This window comes from Centruroides vittatus, unplaced genomic scaffold (assembly GCF_030686945.1).
Source record: "Centruroides vittatus isolate TY-2023 unplaced genomic scaffold, ASM3068694v2 contig_357, whole genome shotgun sequence".
NCBI classification, from domain to species: domain Eukaryota; kingdom Metazoa; phylum Arthropoda; class Arachnida; order Scorpiones; family Buthidae; genus Centruroides; species Centruroides vittatus.
The window spans coordinates 1,993,514-2,018,234 of NW_027122180.1; the positions used below are offsets into that span (position 1 = coordinate 1,993,514).

At 25.8% G+C, this 24,721-nt stretch overlaps 1 protein-coding gene and 1 non-coding gene across 2 annotated transcripts; one reads left to right on the top strand and one right to left on the bottom strand.

The window, feature by feature from the left end:
- Positions 1 to 8,281: 8,281 nt before the first annotated feature.
- LOC136974819 (popeye domain-containing protein 3-like) lies at positions 8,282 to 13,695 on the bottom strand. The gene is made up of 8 exons (XM_067269767.1): positions 13,540 to 13,695; positions 12,232 to 12,526; positions 11,554 to 11,735; positions 10,780 to 10,910; positions 9,841 to 9,949; positions 9,433 to 9,585; positions 9,132 to 9,354; positions 8,282 to 9,027 (listed from the first exon to the last, which is right to left on the bottom strand). Exons 2-8 carry the CDS (start codon positions 12,521 to 12,523, stop codon positions 8,936 to 8,938), a joined length of 1,182 nt encoding a protein of 393 aa, XP_067125868.1. The 5' UTR covers positions 12,524 to 12,526; positions 13,540 to 13,695; the 3' UTR covers positions 8,282 to 8,935.
- An 817-nt stretch (positions 13,696 to 14,512) lies between these two features.
- Positions 14,513 to 14,593, top strand: TRNAL-UAG (transfer RNA leucine (anticodon UAG)). Its single transcript has one exon. It is a non-coding gene; the product is annotated as a tRNA-Leu (tRNA).
- The last annotated feature ends 10,128 nt before the right edge of the window (positions 14,594 to 24,721 follow it).

Genomic DNA, 24,721 nt, shown 5'->3' on the forward strand with positions numbered 1-24,721 from the left:
TGTATGCATATATTAAACAGTATTTATTTAAATCGATATTAATGTAGAAAAAAATATATTTTTCGTTAATATAAAAGTTTGTAAAGTTAAAAATAAATAAATAATATTTTTAAAAACCTCGTTTTAATATTATAATAGTGTCTATAAGTGTATTATTGGTGAATAAAAAAATTAAGATTGAACTTAGAAAATAAATGTGTAAATTTTCACTACTTTGTTCAAGTTTCAATGCTGGTTTAATTTAGCCTGTATAGAGAAAAGCTTTGTTCGGATAAACTGATTGATTGGCTGTTTGGCATCCCCAGAGAATGCCTCGAAGACTAAGAACGATTTGGTTGGAAAGATTGAATACCTCTTGTAATCTGTGCATTTGATGATGACATTTAATGCTTTCTACAAATTTAACATGCAAATAACATATTTCTCTCGGTTTTCGATCCCGATATCAAATAGCAATACCCTTAAATCGTATAATATAAATTTAACGTTCTTTCAACATAAAAAATGTAAACGTAAGTTATCATATCAAATATAAGATCAAACTTTTGATACCAGGGAAGAGATTCAATTACTGATATAGCTTTCTTATTGTTCATCTTATGTACCTACAAATTAGACGTCAGAAGTCTACAGAACTTTCACATTCGTTCAGACGAACTTGGATGAGAATTGTGTCTGAAGTACTTCATGGGATTTTCTCACTTTCCTTTTTACTTATCCTTCTGTTTTATTTATTATCTTATAAATAAACTAAATCGTATTCATTTGTAATGACCTAGTTATATCATAACTGATTTTTTAAATGTATTAATTAACTAGTGATTTATTTTTAAAGATAGAATTAAAATTGAATTTTAATTTCAACTAAAATTATTATAATATGAAAATTAATTACAGTGAATTTTTTTAATGCTTTATAAAGATATGAAATAAATATTACTATTATTTTCAGATGAAATTATTGATTTAATAAATAAATTCCAGAATTTTGTTTATATTTACTTCTTTATGATTAGTACAAGTAGAACCGAACAATTGCGTATAAAATTTTATTACAAATAAAATCCGTATACTGCTCGGGGATCGCTTAGACTATTAAACGACTAGCTTATTGATATATTTATTTCTTTTTACTTTATATAAAATATGATATGATATATAATAATGAGTTTATCACTTAGAAAAATTTACTTCCTTTTGTAACTCTTATCTGTATTATCCTTCTATATAAATGACGCATTGATATTTATCACTCAAAGGAGTTCACTTAGAACCTTTCTTTTATCTTCGTGCTATATTGAATGACTTTATCATTTCCTATTTCAAAAATTTCTTTTCGCCCGTTCTATGCATTGTTCTTTATCAAAGAGTTAACTTAAAGTAATTAATTTTATCAATTATTTTTCTGTTAAAAATTGCTAATTATTCCGAAAAATCATTAATTTTTAAACACTTTGAATAATCGCATATTAATAATATAACCATTTCTGCTCTCTGATATGAAACGATATTTATAATACACGAACCTAATAACTTTAAATTAATTATGTTCGATTCCTCATTAATTTATATTACAAGAGCTATGAAATAAATATTACTTTTATTTTCAGATTGCAATTATTGATCTAATAAATAAAAATAATCGAAATTTTCCATAATTTTGTTTGTATTTACTTATTTATTATTAATATAAATAGAAGCGGACAAATGAGTATTATTTTGAATATTAATTATATTTTTTGTATAGATAAAATGTTTATAAAATAGATTACAATTAATAAACTATTAAAACTAATTTATCAAAGAAATTATAGGTTATTTGGTAGTTAAATCGGTAATAAATTTGTATTTAATGGAAGAGAATTTTTTAAAATTTAATTAATAATTTTATTAATTTCTTACGGTATTAATTCACGTTTGTTTTGTAAATGATAGACATTTTATACTTGATCTACGAAAGTGACTTCAATTCCTAAACTTAACGATAAATTTTTCATTAAAAATGTATAGCTACAACTTAACGCTGAAGTGATGCTTGACGTTTACAGAACGTCGCCCAAAGTATAAGCCGTGGAATGGTAATGTAGCTCTATTATACTAATTGGTCATTGTAGGTTGCCTATTGCGGTTCTCTCTTTCATTTGCGGTTTGTTTAAATAGTATTTTTTAAATTGTTAAAATAATTTATTACATGTAACATTCGTCGATGGCCAGAAAAACTATTATTATTTCTTTATAAATAAAGTTATGGAGTAAGCATTTATTTTAATGTATACTTATATTAAAATATTTGTGAAGTGATAAATATTACTAATGATTAAAGACTAAGTAATTTATATTTTGTTGGTGTAAAATGATAAATATTAAAGAGTAAATTGAATTATGAAATTTTTAAAGATGACAAAGAATTGAATATAAAAGAAAATATCTTTAAATGCATCCGTGTAACTTTGACCGATGATATATGAGAGATTCTTGCAGAAAGTGACTTTTGTTCTAGAAAAAGAACTTAATCTACGGTACAAAGGGCTTTTCAGTTAGTATTCTTTGTAGCACATTACACCTTCTCACAGTTATCACATAAAAGACATCCCATTTTACAACAATGCAGCCCATTAAAATTCTTATATATCTTTCATGTAATTTATACACTATAAATTTTATAAAAGAATTGTTTAAAACTTTTCTACTAAATTAATTCAATTATTCAAAATCTGTTTTAAGACAATTTAATTCTACTATTTAAATTTCAAAATTATATAAAATATTTATAATAAAAATTTATAAATTTTATATAAATTATAAAACTTTTCTCTAATATTTGTCATGTAGAATTTAATGTAATTCAAATGATTATTAAACATTATCATTTATTTATTCAAAATTGGTAATGTAACACATTATGTTACATGAATTATGATTTATAATGGTTAGGAAATGCAGAATATGGGTAATATATTTCTATGTAATAGGTTAATGTGAAACATCAGATGACACTGATATTACTATACTTGTTTTCAAGGACTTCAATATGAAAGGCTAGATCAATAAAGTTTTTCTTGCTATCACGCTTCATCTTATTTAGACCTTACATACAGAATATCCTTGGTATGTCACATATATCAGAGTCCAGCGAGAAAAACTTCTCCCCTGGTTCTGTAAACTTGGCAGGAAATTTCACTTGCACCACTACCACAACAGAAAGATCCTTATATTTCATTGTTAAATCAATATTTTATATTTATTACTAAAAACTCTTGAGGGTTTTCTTGTGACTAGGCGAAAATCAAAAGACAAGTTAATCAGCACAAACTATAAAAGCTGAGATTTTGAAAACAATAAAATTTTATTGAGTAAAGTAGAAACAATATTGATAATCGAAGCAGCGCAGAGATAGTAATAACAATAATAATATAGCTAATATTATATATATTATTATATTATTATTGACAAAATATTGTAAATTTTAATATATTTTAACATTGCTGAAAATTATGGCGTGTAATTTTCCCTTCTATTCAAATAGTGTTTTTACTAATGCTCTTATAAATAGGCTATTATGAGTTATATATATATATAATTTATTTTAACATACTAACAAAATTTTGTATCTTATCAATATTATTAATATTTAATTAATGATTACACGTATATTGTTTTCATACAGTTAATATTTTCTGTAGGATTTATTCAAAATAAAGATATTACTATTAATTTTCAATAGTTAAAAATAATAAAATTTGAACAATTTCTATCGATTGTCAAATCATTTAGATAGTTTTATTAGAAAATTGCATTCTTTGTAATGTTTTCTTATCTTCAATGTTACGATAAGAAACTTATAGCATAGATCTTTTTGTAGATGATGACTCATAAGCCGAGAGATATTTAAAGAACAATGTCTAATCTAAGAAATATGAGTTTTAAGCTAAGGTGATGCTTAACGTAATTTTCATAGAGGATATTTGTCTTCATTATAAATCTGTAAAATTGATTAAAGACGAGTAGAAAATAACCTGAATTTTTTGTAATAAAGATAATTAATGTAAATTATTTATATTAAGAATCACGTATTTCTATAAATTTTTTAGCAAAAATTTGTTTAATTTAATTGAGAAAATGTAAACGATATTTCAAATATTGAAACTTTAAAAATTGAAAAAAAATTAAACTTTAATTATTTAAAAATGAATCTATATAAGATTTAGTTAAAATGCTGAGTTTAATCAATGTATTTTAACTGTTGAAAACCTGTATCAGATTTGACATAAAAATACTATTTTTAGCAGGTTGAAATAATTTAAATTGAAATTACTTGACTGAAGGTCTTATCTTTAGTTACTTCTTAGTATATGAAGTTTGTTTCCATTTAACTGCTACTGTTATGTTTCGAACGTCATTTTAATATTGAAACAAGAAATTCTAATGCAGAAGTCGTTAATTTTATTGAAAAGAATTTAATTTTTTTTTCTATTGTTCTATTTTTGTATTGTAATAATAGAAGTGGTCTTGATCATGGTAAATACCAAAACATCCATCAAATACAAAGCTTATACAGTACTATGCATCATAACCAGAAATTCAATTTTCTAGATGCGTATATATTAAGGTTGTTTTATTATTCAAATCCCTTGATAATAGCTATACAAGTGGTGAAATTAGAGAATATGGGTTTCAGTTCCAAAGGGAACATAAAACTGATGTTATATGCAACACCTTTAACGTGCTACGATTGTATTCAACAGAAAAAAATTTGGACAAAATGATTTTATTTCAGTTAAAAACATTATATTTCACATCACATAGAAAATAAATTATCATTAGTCTATTATATAAAAAGATCACTAAATTAATTATTTTGTTTATCAGAAAAAATTTATACATTTCTATAAATGTTTATTAATATTGCAAATGTTCAATTTTAAATTAAAGAAGGAAAACTTTCTCTAATTTTATGAAAATTGAGATGTGGTAGAAATCAATAAAGTCTGTTTCTATTATCTCAATAAGGCTGAGCTATTTTAAGTTTAACATTTAGCAGAATGCATTCTTTGAACTCGACTGTAACCATTTTTTTTTTTTTTTTTGTTTGTGTGCGTGTGTGTGTGTTCGCTGTAAATAAGTGAAAAATAAAGATTTAGATAATTTAGTAAAGAATTTGAAAAAAAATAATAAAGTGTTTTTCCCAGATTCAGGAATAAAAACAAGAAACATTTCTAGGAAATTAAATAAAGTTGTTGCTATCCATTTGGTAGAACGTAAAACTGAATTTTTACTATTTTAAAAATAGATAAGAATTTTGTTTTATATACACTTGATATAACTTAACTGTTGTATAAATATTTAATATACATATAAATTTTTTTGTTCTGAATTATAATTATGTCTAAATTTTTAATTGATTATCGTTATTATAAGTGTTAACATCATTTACTACTTACTTAAAGTTCAAATTAAAAGACATGTTTATAGATTTGGGATAACAATTTGTGCTAGAAAATATCTCTTTTCAATAAATTAACTGATGTGTAACATTAATTATAATCAATTTTGTTTTCGTTAATTTGCATGATTCTTTATTCGGTAATTAAATCTAAATTTTCTATCGAATTTTAAAATGCATTCTTTCTCCTTAATTAAATAATAACTACTGATAAAAGGTTTATAAGTATAAGAAAATTAATTTAAAAAGAAAATTTTGGCAAATTTTTAAAATTACTTCCTTAATTATTAAATTGGAGAGTTGAGATAGTACTTGATATCGTAAAGATATAACATGCAGCTTCTCCTTAGTAGTGTTATATATTGCAGTGAAACAACATTTACAGGAGGATGACATGATTATAGAAACTTTTTCCTTTGAAGAACTAAACTTGATTTACTGATATCTGTAAAGTTTTCTCTTAAAAAGATTTATAAAATTGTGAAAATATAATTTAAACTTTTAAAATAATTTTATTTTATTTTTTATAATCAAATTCATTAATAAATAATAATACTCAAAAGTAAATATTTCAAAATTTTAAGTATACACTGATTTGTGTATATAACAGAAAATTCTATTATAGATTATGAATTTATAAAACACATTAATATTAATTTATATAAATTTGAATAAATCAATCAAATTAAATTTAAATTATCATAATGAGGAGTTATTTATTGTTATAATTAATCATTTTAACAGCGAAAAATTTTCAATGTTAAACGTTAATTATTATATTAATATATTGAGAGAATTAATTTTAAGTCAACAATTTTTGTGTTCATTAATTCGTTTTTACATCCAAACCTAAGTTTTTCAACAGGAGAAGTAATAAAAGCAAGTGACGTCATTATCTTTGTTAGAAATAATAAAACTATGCGTCATCTACATTTTACGTAACCTCTGTTACTCATTTATCGCGAGGGACTCATTGAAGGGATCTGTGTTGCTCACCCTTCATCTAGTCATTGAATGATACGAGAGAGAGGGAGTTTCCCCAGTTGCCTAACCATTAGTTTTGTCTGAGGGGTAGCAATGTGTTCTTCCTTTAGCCTTTCACAGCCCCCGGGTTGCAGTGACATTTAAACCAAGGAATCGATATTGGAGACCAGGAAACAGAGCTGTTTTCACACTCCACGTGCCGATAAATATAGGTTAGACTATAAGTTTCTAGCTGCCAAATCGTTGATGGGTTTTTATATAAAACCGTGCAATTGTTTTGTTTTATCAAGCGTATTATTTATATATCAAAGATGCTAAAATGATATTCTGTAATGGGTGTTCGTGTTCCGATATTATGCATCAAACTAACTACTGTCAAATGTAACTTAGATTGAAAATATTTTTGTTTTTCTATTGAAAAAGATGAACAATTAATTTCAGTCTCATGCACATCCGCATTATATTTCTATACGTAATTCCTTTCAGAATTCTAAACTTATCATATTTCAGCAATAAATACTTTTTATAAAATTAAATCATTAAATAAATCATAGAAGCTTTCTATAGCATATAATAAGGTAATATCATTGTATATTTGTATATTATAGTTCAAATTATTCATTCATTTATTTAATTCCAAACCTTCTGATTACATACATTTGAAATATAAATATTTAAATTTCTTACGGTTAAATTTAAATGTAAATAATACATATTTGGATAGCAATTCACGTATTGTATTCCAATATATCGATCACTGTAAATTTACTTCTAGGTTTCTTTACAATAAAATAATTTGTTCTTATTGTTAGATACAGAAATCACAGGAAAATTGTTTCAATTTTCAATAATGTTATTGAGAGATTTATTAAATAAATACTTATATTAATATTAAACAATATTTACTCATCATTTTTAACCCAATCGTATTTGAGAATAAACCAAATTTTATTAATTATCTATAATATTTAATATAATATAAAATGATTTATATTCTCAATGTTTATTTGCATTAAATATGAATTTATGATTTTACAAAACTTTACGAGATACGAGTTTATAATTAATAAAGTGTAACGTCAAAATTAGCTTTACTACTGTTAATTATATCATTTAATTAAATATAACTGTTATAATTTATTAAATAAATTAAATTATAAATGGTAAATATTTTCGTAAAATTGAAAATATTTTAATGAATCAAATAAACAGATAATTTTTGTTTTTAAATATTTATTTTTTATATGAAATATATTGTAGATAATACAATTATCAAACAATTAATACGTACAGTACAAAATAATTACTGTATCTCGGAACATAAATATTACATATATTGTGTTAACGTTGAGGAATATAGGAAGCCATATCAAGATATACAAGTATATATTCGAGATTTAAACATACATTTGATAGATTTTTCTTTAATTATCATTGGAATTTGTCTGCCTCATTTTATGTATATTTAAGATTGATTTTTAAATGATTTTTAATCCAAGACGGTTTTTATCAACATCCAAAAACTAAAATTAGTATAAACGTAACTTAAAATGTAACTAATAAAAGAACGAAGCACATTATCAAAGCGTAAATGAGTTTATGGAATGTGATAACTTTCATGCTTCAGTTATTCTTTATCTAAATACTATTCTAAACACATGAACATATACGCCACTAGATATTGAGCCAAAATTTCGTTGAAGCTAAGCTCCTAGTTTGCACCTTGCCCGGCCATTGGTTAGCCGTTTCTTTGCATTAAATATAAACATAGACACATCACTCCACTTCACAATGACATCATATATAACTAAAGTCTACGTTCAATACAGTTTTATATAAAGAATATATACTTTATTTTTTTAAATAGTTGACAGCTTAGTTTTAATAATAATTTTATCTATTTTTCGGATTTAATTTTCAATTTAATTTTATATGGAAAGTCGGCATTTCAGAATTTTTATAAGCTTATAAATAATATAAATTATTCAAATAAATTTTAATTAATAAGCGCATTAAAAGCTGATCTGAAAATTCAGTTTCCTATCTCAAAAGTAATTAAGTTTATAATGGAATTTAGAAAATTGGATTTCCTTTTATAAATTTTATGTTTAGGAATATTAACATGGAAGCAATGAAACGTATTTTATTTATTGTTGAAGTTTATATTATTAAAATTTTTTTTCATCTAAGAAAGTGATATTTAAAGAAGGACAAATATAGTTATTAAAATTTACTTAATGGAAAAAAATATTATATTAAATTTTAATTTAACATTAATAAAATTTGTATTTTTTTAATATAATCCGATTTTATAAAATAAAATTACGTAAATATATTATATATATATTAAAAAATAATATTGAAATTCGTTGAAAAATCTCGTTGTTTTCATATGGAACGTATATATATGTATGTGTGTATATATATATTTATTTATTTATAATTGGCAGACATCTTGACATAAGGAAGGTTTTGAATTATTAAATATCTTGAGGATTTGCAGGATTTTCATTCCTCTAACTCCTCATCAGATGGACATTTCTTTTTAGGCATCTCATTTATAACTGGCACTGGCACAAGATGTTCTTTGCTTCCAAAGACTTAATAATTATAACAAAATATATACATATAACTCATTTATTATGTTATCTTTTCTTACATTCTATATAGGTGCATTATTAATACATAATTTTAAAACGCTTACCGGAATCCATCCCTTCATTTTCTCTATAGATTCCCTGATAAGGATAGACCATAGGTATGTGCCCATAACTATTATGGCTTAAGCTGTTACAATGTGAACTTTTGCTTCTCATACTCCTAAAAGGTGTCTGAGAATCCTGACCGTCCTGAGTTGCGTGTGATGTGATGGAACTGGTAATACTAGGTAAACGGATATCTAGATGAGAACCTTTCTCTGTTATTATCTAGTGAATGAAAATTATCGTTGAAAAATAATACTAAGGTTTCATAATAGTTTCTATCAGGATTAATAATCAGCTTACCTTGTTATTCATTGCATATAATTTTGTTGTTATATCACGCGCTAAAAGAACCGAAAGTACACTAGCCAAATACGTTTCTTTGATAAGTAAATACTCAAGATTTTGCCTCTGCCAAAATATATATCGGCAAGAAGTAGCAGCGATAATGGACACCTGAAAAAATACAATAAAAATTTCACGCTATTGGAGAATATTATTTGCATAAATCTCAAATTTAAACTTATTATATAAAACATAATGCTAATTCATCATCATGTTATCTCCGAAAAATTGAAAAAATAAAATAAAATAATTAAGCGTACAAATTAATGATCAAAGCCAAAAAATAACTGAAAATAATGTAACCGTAAAAAATACAAAGCTTGATATACCTCATCTAATTCTTATATAAATATTAAAATATAAAACCTTGAACTTATCATCTCCTCCTGATTTACTGGACTCAAATTCTGGTGAATCTAAAAATTCTTTTGGATGAATATGATGTAAAAAGTGATGATCCGTTATGACATTAACTCTGAAATAACCAATAAAATTTGTTAAGATGATAAATATGTTTACACATCATTTAGAATATAAACCTATTGATTTATTCGTTTCGGTGTATCGATAATTTCTGTTTATTCTCTTAAATGTTGTTTAGTTAAGATGGATATTTTTAAAAATAAAGTTATTTTGGCATTCCTGTAATAGCGCATGTTGTTCTTTTAAGAATTATCTTCCATAAAGACAACAGAATGATCTGGATGTTTTCCAACACTTACCCTATCGCTATTACTTTACAACTGTTCTTATCTTTATTTTTTATGTTTTGTGATGTACAAACCGCTGTTTTACTTTTGAAATTTTATAGTTGCAGACGTCGCATTTTTGTTCAATTTTCTCAATGGGAAACAAATTAAGTTAAAAAGCATTCTTAAAAAAGAGACCTTGGAAGTTTTTTTTATATCGAAATTTTTCTATTTTACTTAAATAACAAGAAAATCTATCGTTAATATACATCAACTGAAATGAATGCAATTTCATTCGACCAAATAGTATGTATGATCAGTAAAATTTTCCTATATATATACACATATAAAGGCATATTCGAGATTGAAAATAACCGTATATGTTTATCGAATATTTAATATATAGGAAATGCCAAAATGTCGTAAATTACGGTTGTTAGGAATTTAGTTTTATTTGGCTCTCTTCCAATATCATGTTTTTTCATTTGTACAATAACATTACGTACCGATATACATATCGAAAAAGATAAAAAATATATTAAAATTTACATTAGAAAAAACTTTGAAAAGTATTGTTTAAAAAAATCTTTAAAATTTTATAATTTTATTAGCTTACTTTCCTGATAACAATAATCCAAGTCGATCCGTTCTGGTAAGATTTTGCATAGCGTAAGCTTCTCCTGCATGAAGTGATAAAACTTGTCCGTATTCTAAACTGACTAATTTCTTAAACAGCAAACGGGATACCTAAAAATTAAATTAAAATATTAAAATAAATATTATATATATAAGTAAGTTTAATTCGTGTACGTGAAGTAATTAAATTCCTACTTTAATCCAATGCTTAATATCCAGTTTAATGTCATTTTGATTATGTTCTAGAAACTTTTATGGTTTTAGTAATAATTATTGCATAAAACTATGTAATGTTATTATAAAGAAAAATATTATAAATCTAACTTATAAATTATAAATTATTTTCAATAAACTAAAGAAAAGTTAAGTCAGAAATTATGTCAAGTAATGATTTATTGTCACGATCGTGTTCTGAATATAAATGGGATATTCAAACGTTAATATCATTAAAAAATTCTAAAAATATTTAAAATATATAATTTCTGCATTTATTGCGAATATTTTATTCGCTTTTTCGATTATATATATGATAATTTTAGTTAAAAATCATATTTTTATCGACGTCGTTCTTAGTACTCGAGATTGGTATTTGTATCGCTTAGTAGTTACTATAGGTGACAGAATTTACATTTTAGTTTTAATTTTTTATGATTTATAATTTTTTAATAGTTATTCATGAGAAAAAAGTGCTAAATTCCAATAAAAATGAACTGTTTTATAATATCATATTAAATAAGTAGTGAAATATTCTTACTTGAAGAGGTTGAAACATAGTTAGATAAACATCCTCTAACTCGGGCGGTAGTTTAATCTGTCGTAAAGTGTAAAGGAGATACAAAGCCTGTCCCATATTTAGTAACATAAAACAAAAGTTCCATATAAAGACGTCGGGTGCACAAATAATGTTCCAGGCCCACGTTGAAAATACCAAAAAACCTGAAAATTAAAAGCATATATCTTATATATTTAGGTGAAAGATAAGCTTATAATATTCATATTTTATTAACATAGCTTTGCGCTTATAGCTATATTATATATAGCCTATATATATAAGTAATTTTATACAAATTCGTTTTATATGATTATAATTTAACCAGGTACGGTACATAGGGACTAACTTAATTACCTGTATAATTTTTAAATTTCAATTTACTTCCACGTTAAGATAATGATACCGTACAAATAATGCATTCACACCAATAGTAAGCATAGATATAAAATCAATAGAACACTAATAAAATACGTACCTGTTTCCATAGATACTATCCATACATTATATGATATCAGTTAGGAGTCATTGACCCACTACAAACACCTGGATGTGCATTACCCGACACACCTGTTATAGCTGACTCACTTTCAAACTACAGACAGGTGTTTGAAAACGCAGGTACTTTTGTTATAGTTTCAATAAAGGGTTTTTATATCTTACCTATAATCAAAAGTCCATGCATAAATAGGATACCATAAGTTCCATTGGGTGCCAGATAGGAAATACAAAAGAAAATATTAGCTAATTGGAAAAGGACGTGTTGTGGTTGTTGCCAGGTGAGACAAGGTGATGTCTTAATATCGATGGTACTGTTAAACGGCACATTGTTGTCTGGAGCGAAATTAATGGTAAAGTTGGCGAACAGAGAAGAGTTGGTTTCGTCTGTTGTGTTACTCTCTTCCACCTCCCCGATATCGAATAGAAGTGACCGTCGCCATAGTGACAAAGCCATCACCTGAAAGAGGATATGAGTTTTCATTAAACTTAACAATTAAATTATAACATTTGAGGATTCAAGATCAACTTTTCGTTATTTTCTATACTCTAATTTTAATTTATATCAATGATTAAATGGGCTCGTTTTTAAAGATATTCAAATTTCAAACTAACACTTAATATTTATCATTAATTTTCATAAATTAAATTCAATTACATAACCAGAAAAGACAAAATAAAATTATTACCTATAGATTTTAGTTTTATACATTATAAAGCGAAAATATTTAATTTGTACAGAATTCTTTTAATGGAGAAACCTAAAGTAATTCACGATTCTATGTATAAATCTTATTAAGATATCAATATTAAAACTGCAATATAATACGATAAAAAATATAATTAATTATCTTCTATAAATTATTTTAAATTATAAAATAATATTTAATATCGTTAAAATTAAATTATTAAAAAATGACGCTTATAGAATTAAATAAAATATAAATTTACCCTTTATAAATAAGTACGTAATAATCCAGTTATGAAATGTATAAGGAATAAATAATAAGCGTAATAATTTTTTAGGATGAATAAATTCCAGGACATTGTCCTGAGATGATTCCCCACTATCGATGACGTGTTCTCCAGATGAACATTGTTCTCTTTGTTCAGCCAGACACGCTTATAGATTCGTATGCCAGCATCCCAAATCCACGAATAATTTAAGCTTATAGTGATAAAATAACTATCGACTACCCACACACGTATACATCACATATTACATAACATATAAGCGAGAACATATCGTAATAGGCGAAATAGACCAAAGAAATTATAATTTTTGCATACATAAACGAGATTTTCCGATGGTAATGTATCGTGGATGGGTGGTGTGCTGTGTTTGCACTGTGTATCCCTCGGCTACGTCAGAGAAAAATCAGCCTTTATAGATCCGTGCTGAGGTTTGTATTGTCGTGTACTGGGTACAATCAGTGGTAAGAAGTCGAGTAGAAAAGACCGATGTCCACTCACCTTGGTTAATATGTTGGTAGGATAACTAAACTGGTCTCCATCTTCTCTGTGACAGGTTCCATTGTTTGGGAGACAGCCTGCTGTCTCCAGCTCTCGTCTCCATGTCTCCCGGCTGTCCACTGCCAGTGACTCAACCTCGGCATCTCACCTCCCACGGTTCTGGGTGCTCTATATAAATGCTACCGTTTTAACGGTGACTCCGTTCTGAGCGCTACAATTTAACAAACATAACTTGCTCTTCTATTAGTTAATAATATGTTTTAAAGTTACAAATTTTTCCTTAAAATCTCATATAAATTAATTAAAGAAAATTCTTACTAATCAAAAATAATTAATTTCTGTAATTAATTAGTTTTTTTTTTCAATTAAAATAAATATTCGCTATATTTTGTGTAATTTTACGCAATTTTCTACCTGCGCGTGTATCATAACTTAGTTACGTACAAAAATTCAACATCGTACACGTGTACAAATACCAGATATTTGCTTTTATTAATACTCTTCCTCCATCTGTTGACAAATTTATAAACTAAATTCAGAAACACGACATATGCTTTTCGTTAATAAATATATTATAATATACATATATATTTAGTTAGATAGATAAATAAATAAGTATATAATTTATACAATATGAACTGTATAGGAATATTATTTAATTTAAAAATATAATTAAATATAAATATAAAAATTAAACACTAATTTATTATAAAAATGATGGACTTTTGTGCTTGTAAATCACTTAATTTGGATAGGTATATTTACTAATATGAATTAAAAATAACGTGATTTTTCAGGTGTTTTTCGTATTGTGAAGTGTAAATTATATGTTAGTCGTATCTACTATGTAAAGGTCTCATTGTGTACTGATTACCTCGTTATCTTTCGTGATAAAGCAGAAAAAAAAATAAATTAAAAAAATTTGTTTGAACAAAATCAATTGTCAGCTGCATAGTAAAATACCTAAACATGTGGTAGGGTGGCCGAGCGGTCTAAGGCGCTGGTTTTAGGCACCAGTCTCATTGAGGCGTGGGTTCGAATCCCACCCCTGCCAAATGCGTTTTGCATTAGCTTAACACCTTGTGCTTTTACTATTTTCCTACTCTCTCTTGTTTATTTTTTTATTTATATTTTATCGGATACAATCAAAATTTTTCAATTTACGCTACGCTTTCTATACATTTGCAGCACGAAACGAATCGATTAATGTTATTATAATAATTATTATTACTTTAAATATTACGTTTACAATGGAGTGATTATTACATTAAAAAATTCAAACAAATTAAATTAAGTGAAATTAAAGCTGGATAATGTGATAATAGATGGCAGTATGTAGAAAAGTACATAAAAATCGAATCATACTTGTCTGCTTATGTTGTAACACGCAATTAAGCATAGTTTTTTTAATGCAATGTAAATTATTATTATTATTATACTCAATAAGCACGCAAATTAATATTAAGTACAATATTGTTTATTTTTCGATAGATTTATTATTTTTATGTAATATTTTTTGTCAACAGATGGCAGCATTACTTAACATGTAAGGTGTGAATTGCTTCCTTATTCAATTTTTTAGTTATATATTATTATTATTATAAATAACTTTACATGCAAAGACCCATAACAGGCATTAGCACTGTTTGAATTATATAAAACATCGCACTTCACGTAGAAGGTATCAATGATTTTTATATGTATCTTTAAAATTTAGATTTAATGAAAAGAAAATCCTCTCAGAATCGTATTTAGTGATAATGTGTAAAATAAATTTATTTTTATGATTAAAAAAACTGTTGTACATTAATAAAGTGAATTCTTTATTATAATAATGTTCATTAAATATTGAGAATTAGATTAGTTCCATAATAGTACCTTAGTGGCAAGGTAAATAATGAGCAGAAAAGAATGCTTACTGCTTAAGTAAGATAATCTTAATAGAAAGGTTCTTAACTTAAGATTAGTGTTTAAGAAAAAATAAAGTAATGTTAGGAAAGAAAGTTTATTTCGTTCAGCTTTTATTTAAGAAAAAGGGATTCGTTTCCTGTTATCCAGCCATTTGGACAATCCGAGGTATGTTGTGATTGATAAATGGAGGAAAGAATTTTTTTTTCGTTTCTTTTTATTTCAGGACAGAATAGCCTGTGGAATGACAAATCCTCTTTGTACTAACCTACATCCGAGTTTACTTTTAATTAACTGTCTTCATCTATAAACAAGTAACTGCAATTAATGTAATGTTATCGATAGAAATCATTATATATATAATATACAATTCATTTTCATAAAATAAGATTTAAAGTAAGTTATGTAAATAATTTAATGAAGAAATGGAAAATCAGATGGCGCCAGCTGTTAAATATAATCGGCCGGATTTGAGGCGATTGGAGCGATTGGTACCAATCGGGCCCCGCGCTTGAAGGGGCCCCGCATCACGTTAAAATTTATATATTTAAAAATAGTACATGTTACAAAAATAAATATCTAGGTATAATATTATTAAAAAATAAAACAGCATATTTCAATATGTAAATTAACTGTTAATTAATTTAGTTATTTAAAGTTTGAGGGGCCCCGCAAAAAAAAAAAAAAAATTCAATCGGGCCTCGCACCTATTGGATCCGGCGCTGAATATAATGTACAGTACAATCATAGCCTGTTTTTATAGTATATAATAAATTTTAATACAGTTATGTTAATGTTTGCAGTAATAATTTTTTTTTAGAACGCTTTTTATCTGTATTTGACCTTCTAACCATGTAATGAGATTTGTTTGGAGTGTCCCTCTATTGGCTTAAAGGTATTAACTGGACAAATGAAAGGGAATAAATTGAAAAGGTGAATTTAATAAAAAGAAAAATTAATAAATAAAATAACTTATTCTCTTCTAAATTTATTTCCAATAAATTTGGCAAAGATATATTCAGAATTTAATTATTTTAAAACAAATAAATGATCTTATTCATTTTTATTTCATATTTTTTAGTATTGGTAGAATGCATTAAAAATTGAATTTTATTCTCTTTCGTTCGACTTAGATAAATTAAATTTGGGAAATAATAACGATTAATAATGTAACTAATTTACAAAGATGCGTTGTTTGTAATATGAGAAGCGTAAAGTACGCCCTTCTGTATAAGCAGTGTCATGCCCATTTTTTGTTCATTGCAGTAATGGTGATGATGATGCTGATGCTCCTAAAATATTGATGAACTGTATGTTTAGCTGTCTCTCGGGTATTAATTGAACCACTCACTTGTATCTGTTATTGTTGGATAATATATTTGTCAAACATGGAAAAATTATATAAAAATTGTCAACAACATTGGTTTAATTATCTTCTTAAAATAATATAAAACTAATTTAGAAACGAAAAATAAATAAATAAATAAATAAAATTTTCATATTAAATGAAAAATACTAATTAAAATATATTTTTAAATATTATAAGTTCTTATAGATGTGTTATAAATAAAACATTTAAAAAAGCTCTATTTTGCTTAAAAATAAATTATTTTTATACATTTTTATTTAAAATAAAATGTACATTGTTTTAGTTATATTCGTAAATGTAAAAAGCTTATAAAGAAGCTATCATAAATTACAATGTTTAATATGTTCTCCAATTAAAATAGATTCTCACTTATCCGGGATCGCATTTACCGAGAAGAGGATTAACCGGGATGAAGAAAACGCCTGTAGATCAGTCATTATCATCACAAATCGCTTTATGACTCGTCAACTTTATAGGATATTGGTCATGAGGAGAAGGAGGATGATTACTTTGCTTAAGTGTCCAGTTTATTTCCAGTAACTATGTGAAATACTATAGTTGTATGCGTTGTTCTCTTCACGTCTTTGAAAATTTATGTTCTGTTTACGGGATACCGAATGACATTTTTCCAGTTCATCCCGGATAACTGAGAGTCTACTGTATTGCCCTCTACATGTCGAAACGATATTAAAGTAGGCCTAACATTCCTCGGCCAGTATTGACCAGTTTGTAGAATTTTCCAAAGTTTCAGGAGAAAGTATACAATTGTAAACCTCATATTTCATAAAGTAGTAAGTAACGAATAAGATCTGGAGATAGTAATGGCTAGAAAACGAACCCTCTTTAATCTTTCTATCGCTCCAATAATCGTTTATTTAAGAATGGTATTACCCCAAAGAATTATTGTTTAAATGATCTAAATTTTGATTGTTATGTTTCTTATACCACATTTTCTCTTAATAAAATATAATCGCTTATATAACACTATTTGTAAAGCTTCCATTACATATTATTTTAGATTTTTCGAGCGATTTTTAATACCTTTAACAAATACGCTTATATTCGAAATTCAATAATATAGGTCCTAAATTTTATGAAACAAAAAACAGAGATTTTGACGAGTGTGCAAAAGAAAATAAAAATTGATAAATTCACAATTAATTACACGAAGATAAAAAATAAAATAATCTATTAAATATAATTTATTACATGTAAAAAAGGCAATAAAAATTAAAGATATTCTGTTAACATAAAATTTTAAATCACTGTATAAAATTAATTATGACATTCTAAGGTTAAATTTTTTTTGGCATTATATAATTCGTTTGGCATATATTGAAATTTAAATATTTCAAAAACTATTGAAATATTCAAATTTCAAATATTTCAAAATCTTCAATATTGCTGCATTAAAAATTTATACAGAAAGTTTTATAGACAACTTAAAACATTTTTTATTGTATTCTCGAAATTTATTCAAAGTTATGCCGAGATGAGTGGGTTTTCTTTCTTTTCTTTCTTGTTTTTTTAGTAAAAAGATTAAGCAATTTGGAAATAGATTCATCTTTAAAGTTCCATAATCTAATTTTGATTATCCTAATTATTCACCGCTATTTCTTCTTCGATTTTTAAAAATTTTCTCTACATTTTAAAGTAGAAAGAGTTTGATTTTTCTTTTAAAATATTCCAAAAGTCATCAATAAAATATTTTAAAACCAAAATAAATATTTGCTCGAGAAGAATTAATAAAAATTTTTCATCTAAAATAATATTTATGTTCTGTAGTCTGTTAATAAAATTAATTTCAAATCTTACAAATTTCTGTTTGTCTTTAATATTTTTCGAATATTAAATAAACATAAAGAAATATTGTTTATATAATTCTATAAGTTGAAAGAACCGTGTAAAATAATATTAAAGTTTTATTAGTTTTTATTTATTATTCTAAAGAAAAACAGGGTTTTTGCAAAACTTGCTCTCTCAGGAGAAATGAAACAAAAAAGATAAAAAATAAAGAGTAATCTACAAATTGAAAATATTCATTTGTGAATTTTCTTTTAAATTTCAAAATTTTCAAAAATCGTTATTATTTTATAAACATGTAATACTTAAACATGTATATATAGAAAATATTTACAACTTTTTATTTATTTATAACAGGCGATTCGACCTGAAAAACATACAAGAAGATGTAGTTTAAGTATCTACTTGTGCGTCATAAACACGCTGATAATCAATCATTTTTGTTGTTTTTCGGTAAACTCTAAGCTGCTATAAACACTAATAGTTCTTGTAGACAACTACACACAAAACTCTATTATTATTAATTAAGAATCCAAACTAAATAAGAAATCTAATTTGGCACTAAAAGCAAATTATAAAAAATTAAATGTATTAAAATGATTAAAACTCAGGAAAAACTGCTATAGAAAGAAAATCAGAGAATATTCACATGGAATTATTTTCAATGTGAATACTCAGATCAAATGTTCTCGTTTTAGAAGCAAATATGCTATATATATAGATCGATTTTTGTAGTAGTATGTTAAAGAAAAACATTTTTTCTTGAATGTTCGAGTGTTATATAAAACGAGCTCGAGGCCGCCATTTGAACAGACTGATTTATAATAACAAAAATCAACATATATTCAGCCAGTAAGGTAAAAATAAAAAAAATAAATAAATGTACAGTACATACGTTCGAAGGAAAAAAAACAAACAAAACCAGAAATAATTCGAAAGTTAAAAATTTTCGACAAAAAATCCAATCAAAAGTTACGTAAAAATGATAGATGAATGCGAAACGAGATATGACAAAAGGAAATATTTCAAATATTATAAAAATGAAAAAAAAAAAAATATATATATATATATATATATATATATTTTTACAAAGATTCTTAGACATGTTTTTAGATAGTTTCGAAATGTTATTTTGTTATTTTAAACACTACAATAATTGATACACGACAATAAATCAAGTAAGTGAACAAATGTTCATTTTGTCATTTGTTAAGTAGCCTTTCAATACAGTAAGATGCGAATAATAAAGCTGCATATCCAATGATGAATAACACACATTTCTCATTTAGTAAACGTGCTGGGAGTTAATTTCTGCATTGATTTGAACAATTGATCAATCAGTCATCTCTTTATTATAGCGTATTCGTAACTTTAATTAACAATTAAACGTCTCTAGTATTAACATTTAATGTTCGGTCGAATAATCGAATAATACCATTAAAACCATACTTATTGTAGTTTCCAGAATGATTTTCATTAATTTCATCCGTCTCGAATATTCTAATTCCACTTTTAGATTATATAGATGAGGTTATTAAGGAAAATATCTATAGGTTTATCAATGTCTCAGGCAAAAAAAATTTATTTTAAATTGAGATAAAAGTGAAAAAATACAGAAATTAAGTCTTTTAATGCTATATATATATATATATATATTTGTTTTTGAATATACATAATACGTTATTCTAAATGTGTATAAATATATATTTTGTTGTGTAGGTGAATATGTAGGTGTGTATAGGTGTATGTTTGCTATATATACTGTATTCTATTTCTTATACATTTACATTTGTTAGCTGTTTAGGTTTTTAGTTTATTTTATATATTTTGTTTAACTACAGAAACATTCTGCATTCTTTATAGACTATGTTTGAGTTTTTGATTACTTATGATTTATTTACTTATTACTTTGGCTTATTTATCTTTTATTACATTATATTGTTAACAGTTATATTGCATATATCAATAAAAGTTTGTAGTTTTAAATATAATTGTATTTTCAAATATTGATGCTGAATTCTATTAAAAATGATCAGTTAAAATTTCAAATAAACATTTCCTGAATATTATAAATGATAAATATGTTTATTAATATTACTTATATTTATTTATAAAAATTGTTTTTAAAGTATATACTGCTTTCATTTAAAATATCATTAATAAATCAGAAATTTACTTTAAATACTATCGTAAAAGATTATTTATAATGTATAGATTAGATGTATGTATAGATAGAATGTAACTTATAGGCTATTTATTATTTATTTGGATAGAAAAAGTTTTATATTTTAATTTAGATCTTCTGGGATTTTAAAGTGAATTACATTAGAAGAAAATTGCATTTCTTCTTCTTTATTTGTTCAGCTTCATATAAACATTTGCAGTATTTTCAAGATAAGGTGATTGTAATTAAGAGAACTATGTCAACTCTCTTGTGAGAAGAGCTTGGTGATAGTGGATGTGGGCAAATAATACCTCTGTCCATCATATAGAATTGGACAAAGGATGCTTCTCTTTGTTATATAGATTGAAGGACATACAAACGATATATGTTTGTTCGTAGATCGAACAATGTTTAATGGAACATAAAAAAGTTTTTATTCGTTTTTAGGACAAAGTTAACTTCACTTTTTCATAAACTAATTCACTTTTGCAATTTATTTTTATCCTTTGTAATATAAAAATTTATCAAGACATAAAATGGAGTGCATTAATCATAGTAAAAACGCATAATCATTCAAGTATTTGAGCAAAATAGTACGACAAAATAAAGCCCATAAGAGGCACACAATTAAAAATATCAGAATAGAATTACAATGCTTCAAATCTTATATAATTATATATAACAAATATTCAAGAATTAACAAAATAACTAGACGAAGTTGAAGAATTTATTTATTAAAGAAAAAGAAAAGCTCTAAAAACGGAATGTTAAAATTATACTTGTTACATTATAAGAAATGTAATTTTACCATTTACTTTGACGAGCTTTCTACTCTGATGATGGAGAAAAATAAAAAAGATAGCATTAAAATATTAAAAATTTACGTGAAAATCTGACGACTTCCAATTTATACGTTATGCAAGTACGAGAAACAAGCTGCCAAATATCTTATGTTTATTCAAACAGTTTGGTTTGGTCTGATGGTGTAAGACAGCGCAACACGTGGGCGATCTGCCAAGGGGATGCCACTCGGAAGGACTTTTTATAGGAAACCGGCCGCTAGTTAACCCACTATTATTTAGTCGCGTGACGTAAACTCCGAAAACTTCATGTAGCCAGCCCGATGGAGAGAAGAAAACCCGCTACAAATTCCCAGTGTTCAGCGATTTTATTCACTCGGCCATTGGTAGGCGTATTTTTTCCAAACGGATAAAACAGTAAGCGATGAATCAGGATATTTCGATATTAAATTTGAGACAGAAATAATGGAAATTGGAAAATATAGTTCATAACATTTTGAAGATGAAATAAACCGATGAGAGGTTTGGAGAGAAAAATATGAATAAATTGGCAAATAATAATAAATTTGACTAAATACCATAATTAATCATTAAAAATAACTTAAGAGTACAAAACTAGGAAGTTGAAAGCAATATTTACAGAACTTTAAAGAAAAACAAATTTTGTAAATTAGATATTTTATAAAAATATAACATAAAATTTAAATTTTCATTAAATCTTTTATTAATTAAATGAAATTTACTTTAAATAAAAACTATAAAATATATGACTAAAACTTTGGTAAATTATTTTCGTTCTATTTCATCGACGTGAAGTTTATTACCAATAAAAAAGCTCGTCAAAGTTGTAACTCGAGCATAAATCTATTTATTATTCTGATGAACGCATTAAGAAAACGACTTACGCAATCAGACTTTTACCAAAGTGATCCAAAGAACCGCTCAATTAGATTTATACTTTTTGCTGACGATGTTATCGTACTTTCGCCACACCCATTGGATTTGGAAAGGATATCTAATGTCTGCAAAAATCCCTCGTAGAGTATCGACTGGATTATATAACGAAAGTCTAAGGCTTAAGATCCAACTAGGGTTTCTCAAACGGGATCCCGGAATCCTGATTGTTTTTTTAACCCGAGAAATATCCCGGGAAATTTTTCGCATCTCGAGAAATCCCGCAAATTTGCTAAAAGTTTACTTTTTTCTTATTTTGTGTTAAAGTCGAAGAAATTTTGCAAATAGAAAGTATAATTAACTCATAAACTGTCAGAATACATTTGTATTTATTAATTTTAAACCTACTTATTAGTTTTTTTAAATTTTTGCTCGTTATGGCATGTCACAAATGGTCAATAATCAATACGTAGCTTATTTGTGGCCGGACTCTAAAAATTCTTTACTTGTCAGAACCTGTAATATCTGGAATAATTGTGCTTATGTGTCTTAATTTTTAACCATGCCCAGTAGCTTCAATAACTGCGTAACGCCAGGTTGTGCAAATTGGGCAAATATACAAACGAGTACGAAGTCTGCAAGTACGAAGTTTTTCTTCATAAACCTGATTATTAAAGTCAAACGAATTGCCGAATTATCAGGCTATACGCTTGATGTTTCTATTAAAGCAGCTGAGGTAGACAAATCATTCTTTTGCTCTCTAGTATTCTTACTAGAGAGCAAAAGAAGTAAGTACTGCAATCTCGAAAACGAACTAGAAATCTTCCAGGCTACAGGTAAAAAAACACATAACATCTGTTTTCTCTTAAATGCATTAAACACGACTCCACTCATATCAATTGGATCGGAAAGAGCATTCTCGGTAGCGGGACATTACATTACTAAAAGAAGAATCAGATTGAGTGATCGGAGTATTGACCATCTTTGCTTTTTAAATCTTATTATAAAAATTTACAATATTATTCTGTATTATGTTTTATTTAAAAAACGAAAGTTACCTTTTAAGTTAGAAGTTTGTTTTTTTTTTTTAATTTTTAACTCAATTCAAAGCATTTTTGTTGTTATTGTATGCAGTTTCCAGCGAACTTTAATAAATTTTTTCTATTTGTGAAAATTTCTACGTAATTCAAAGGTAATTTTTAATATATATCTTACACAGCATTATTAATATGATTTTGGGTGTTGCAGAACGTATTAAATTACTTTAAAAAACGAAAAATAATTATATCATTTGATTTTATGATATTTTGTGTATCTTAAAAATAATTAATTCTGTCCCGGGATTTTTCGGTAAACAGTTCACTTTTATCCCGGAATCCCGGAACAAGCAAAAGACCGGGAAATGAGAAATCCTAGATCTAACATTGTACTAATCAAAATTTTTAAACTGATATGTAAAATATAATGTATATAAATGAATTTTTTTAAAATATTTATTTATTAGAAATCGTGGGTGTTAAAAAGTTATTTCGGAGGTAAACAGCTGTAATTACTAAAAAATACACGATAATCAAACTAATGAAATTTCGACAAAAATTACATTATAGGTTATTGAACTTAGGTGAAATAAACCCATCTACATACAATATATATATTAAACAGTTTCTTGTTGATTTAAATTTATAAAGTAAACCAATGGTTTGCATCTTATTACTATGATAACAGTATTTAGGCAGATCGAGTCATGATATTGAATGCTGACGCTGACTTATTATTTAACTGTAAACAGTTTAGACAGATTAAATAATTATTTTATTGCCAAGCAGATATATAAAACTATACATACATTGCGTGTATATCAGGTTTTTAAAGATAAGTATATATGCATATATACACCAATATGTATATATACGTATTACACTTACTTTGTATAAATTTATTTAAAGTACTTACTTAATGATTTATACCAAAACAAATTTAAAATGATTATTAATATTAGTTATACACAGTGTCGTAGAACCGATCAGGGGACTTAGTTATAGGGAAAATGTACAGAGATATATGAGGCCTCTCTATGCTTTCTTCTGATGTAAATCTCTCGGTTTAATGCATCTTCCCCGTCTCTTCGTGAACTTAAAATTACACAATTTTCTACATTTTGTAATTAAAATATATTCAGATTTTGATTCGAGCTCTATACAGTTCGGACACAAAAATTTAATCAAGGTTTTTTTCTTTTTCTCG

What these genes read in the sequence shown, in the direction of transcription:
- LOC136974819 (XM_067269767.1), bottom strand. Translation starts at nt 12,523, where the DNA reads ATGGCTTTGTCACTATGGCGACGGTCACTTCTATTCGATATCGGGGAG. An exon ending in CTATGTTTCAACCTCTTCAA is followed by an intron (nt 10,911 to 11,553) that starts GTAAGAATATTT and finishes TTTAATTTTTAG; the next exon opens with GTATCCCGTTTGCTGTTTAA. An exon ending in AAATGAAGGGATGGATTCCG is followed by an intron (nt 9,028 to 9,131) that starts GTAAGCGTTTTA and finishes ATAATTATTAAG; the next exon opens with TCTTTGGAAGCAAAGAACAT.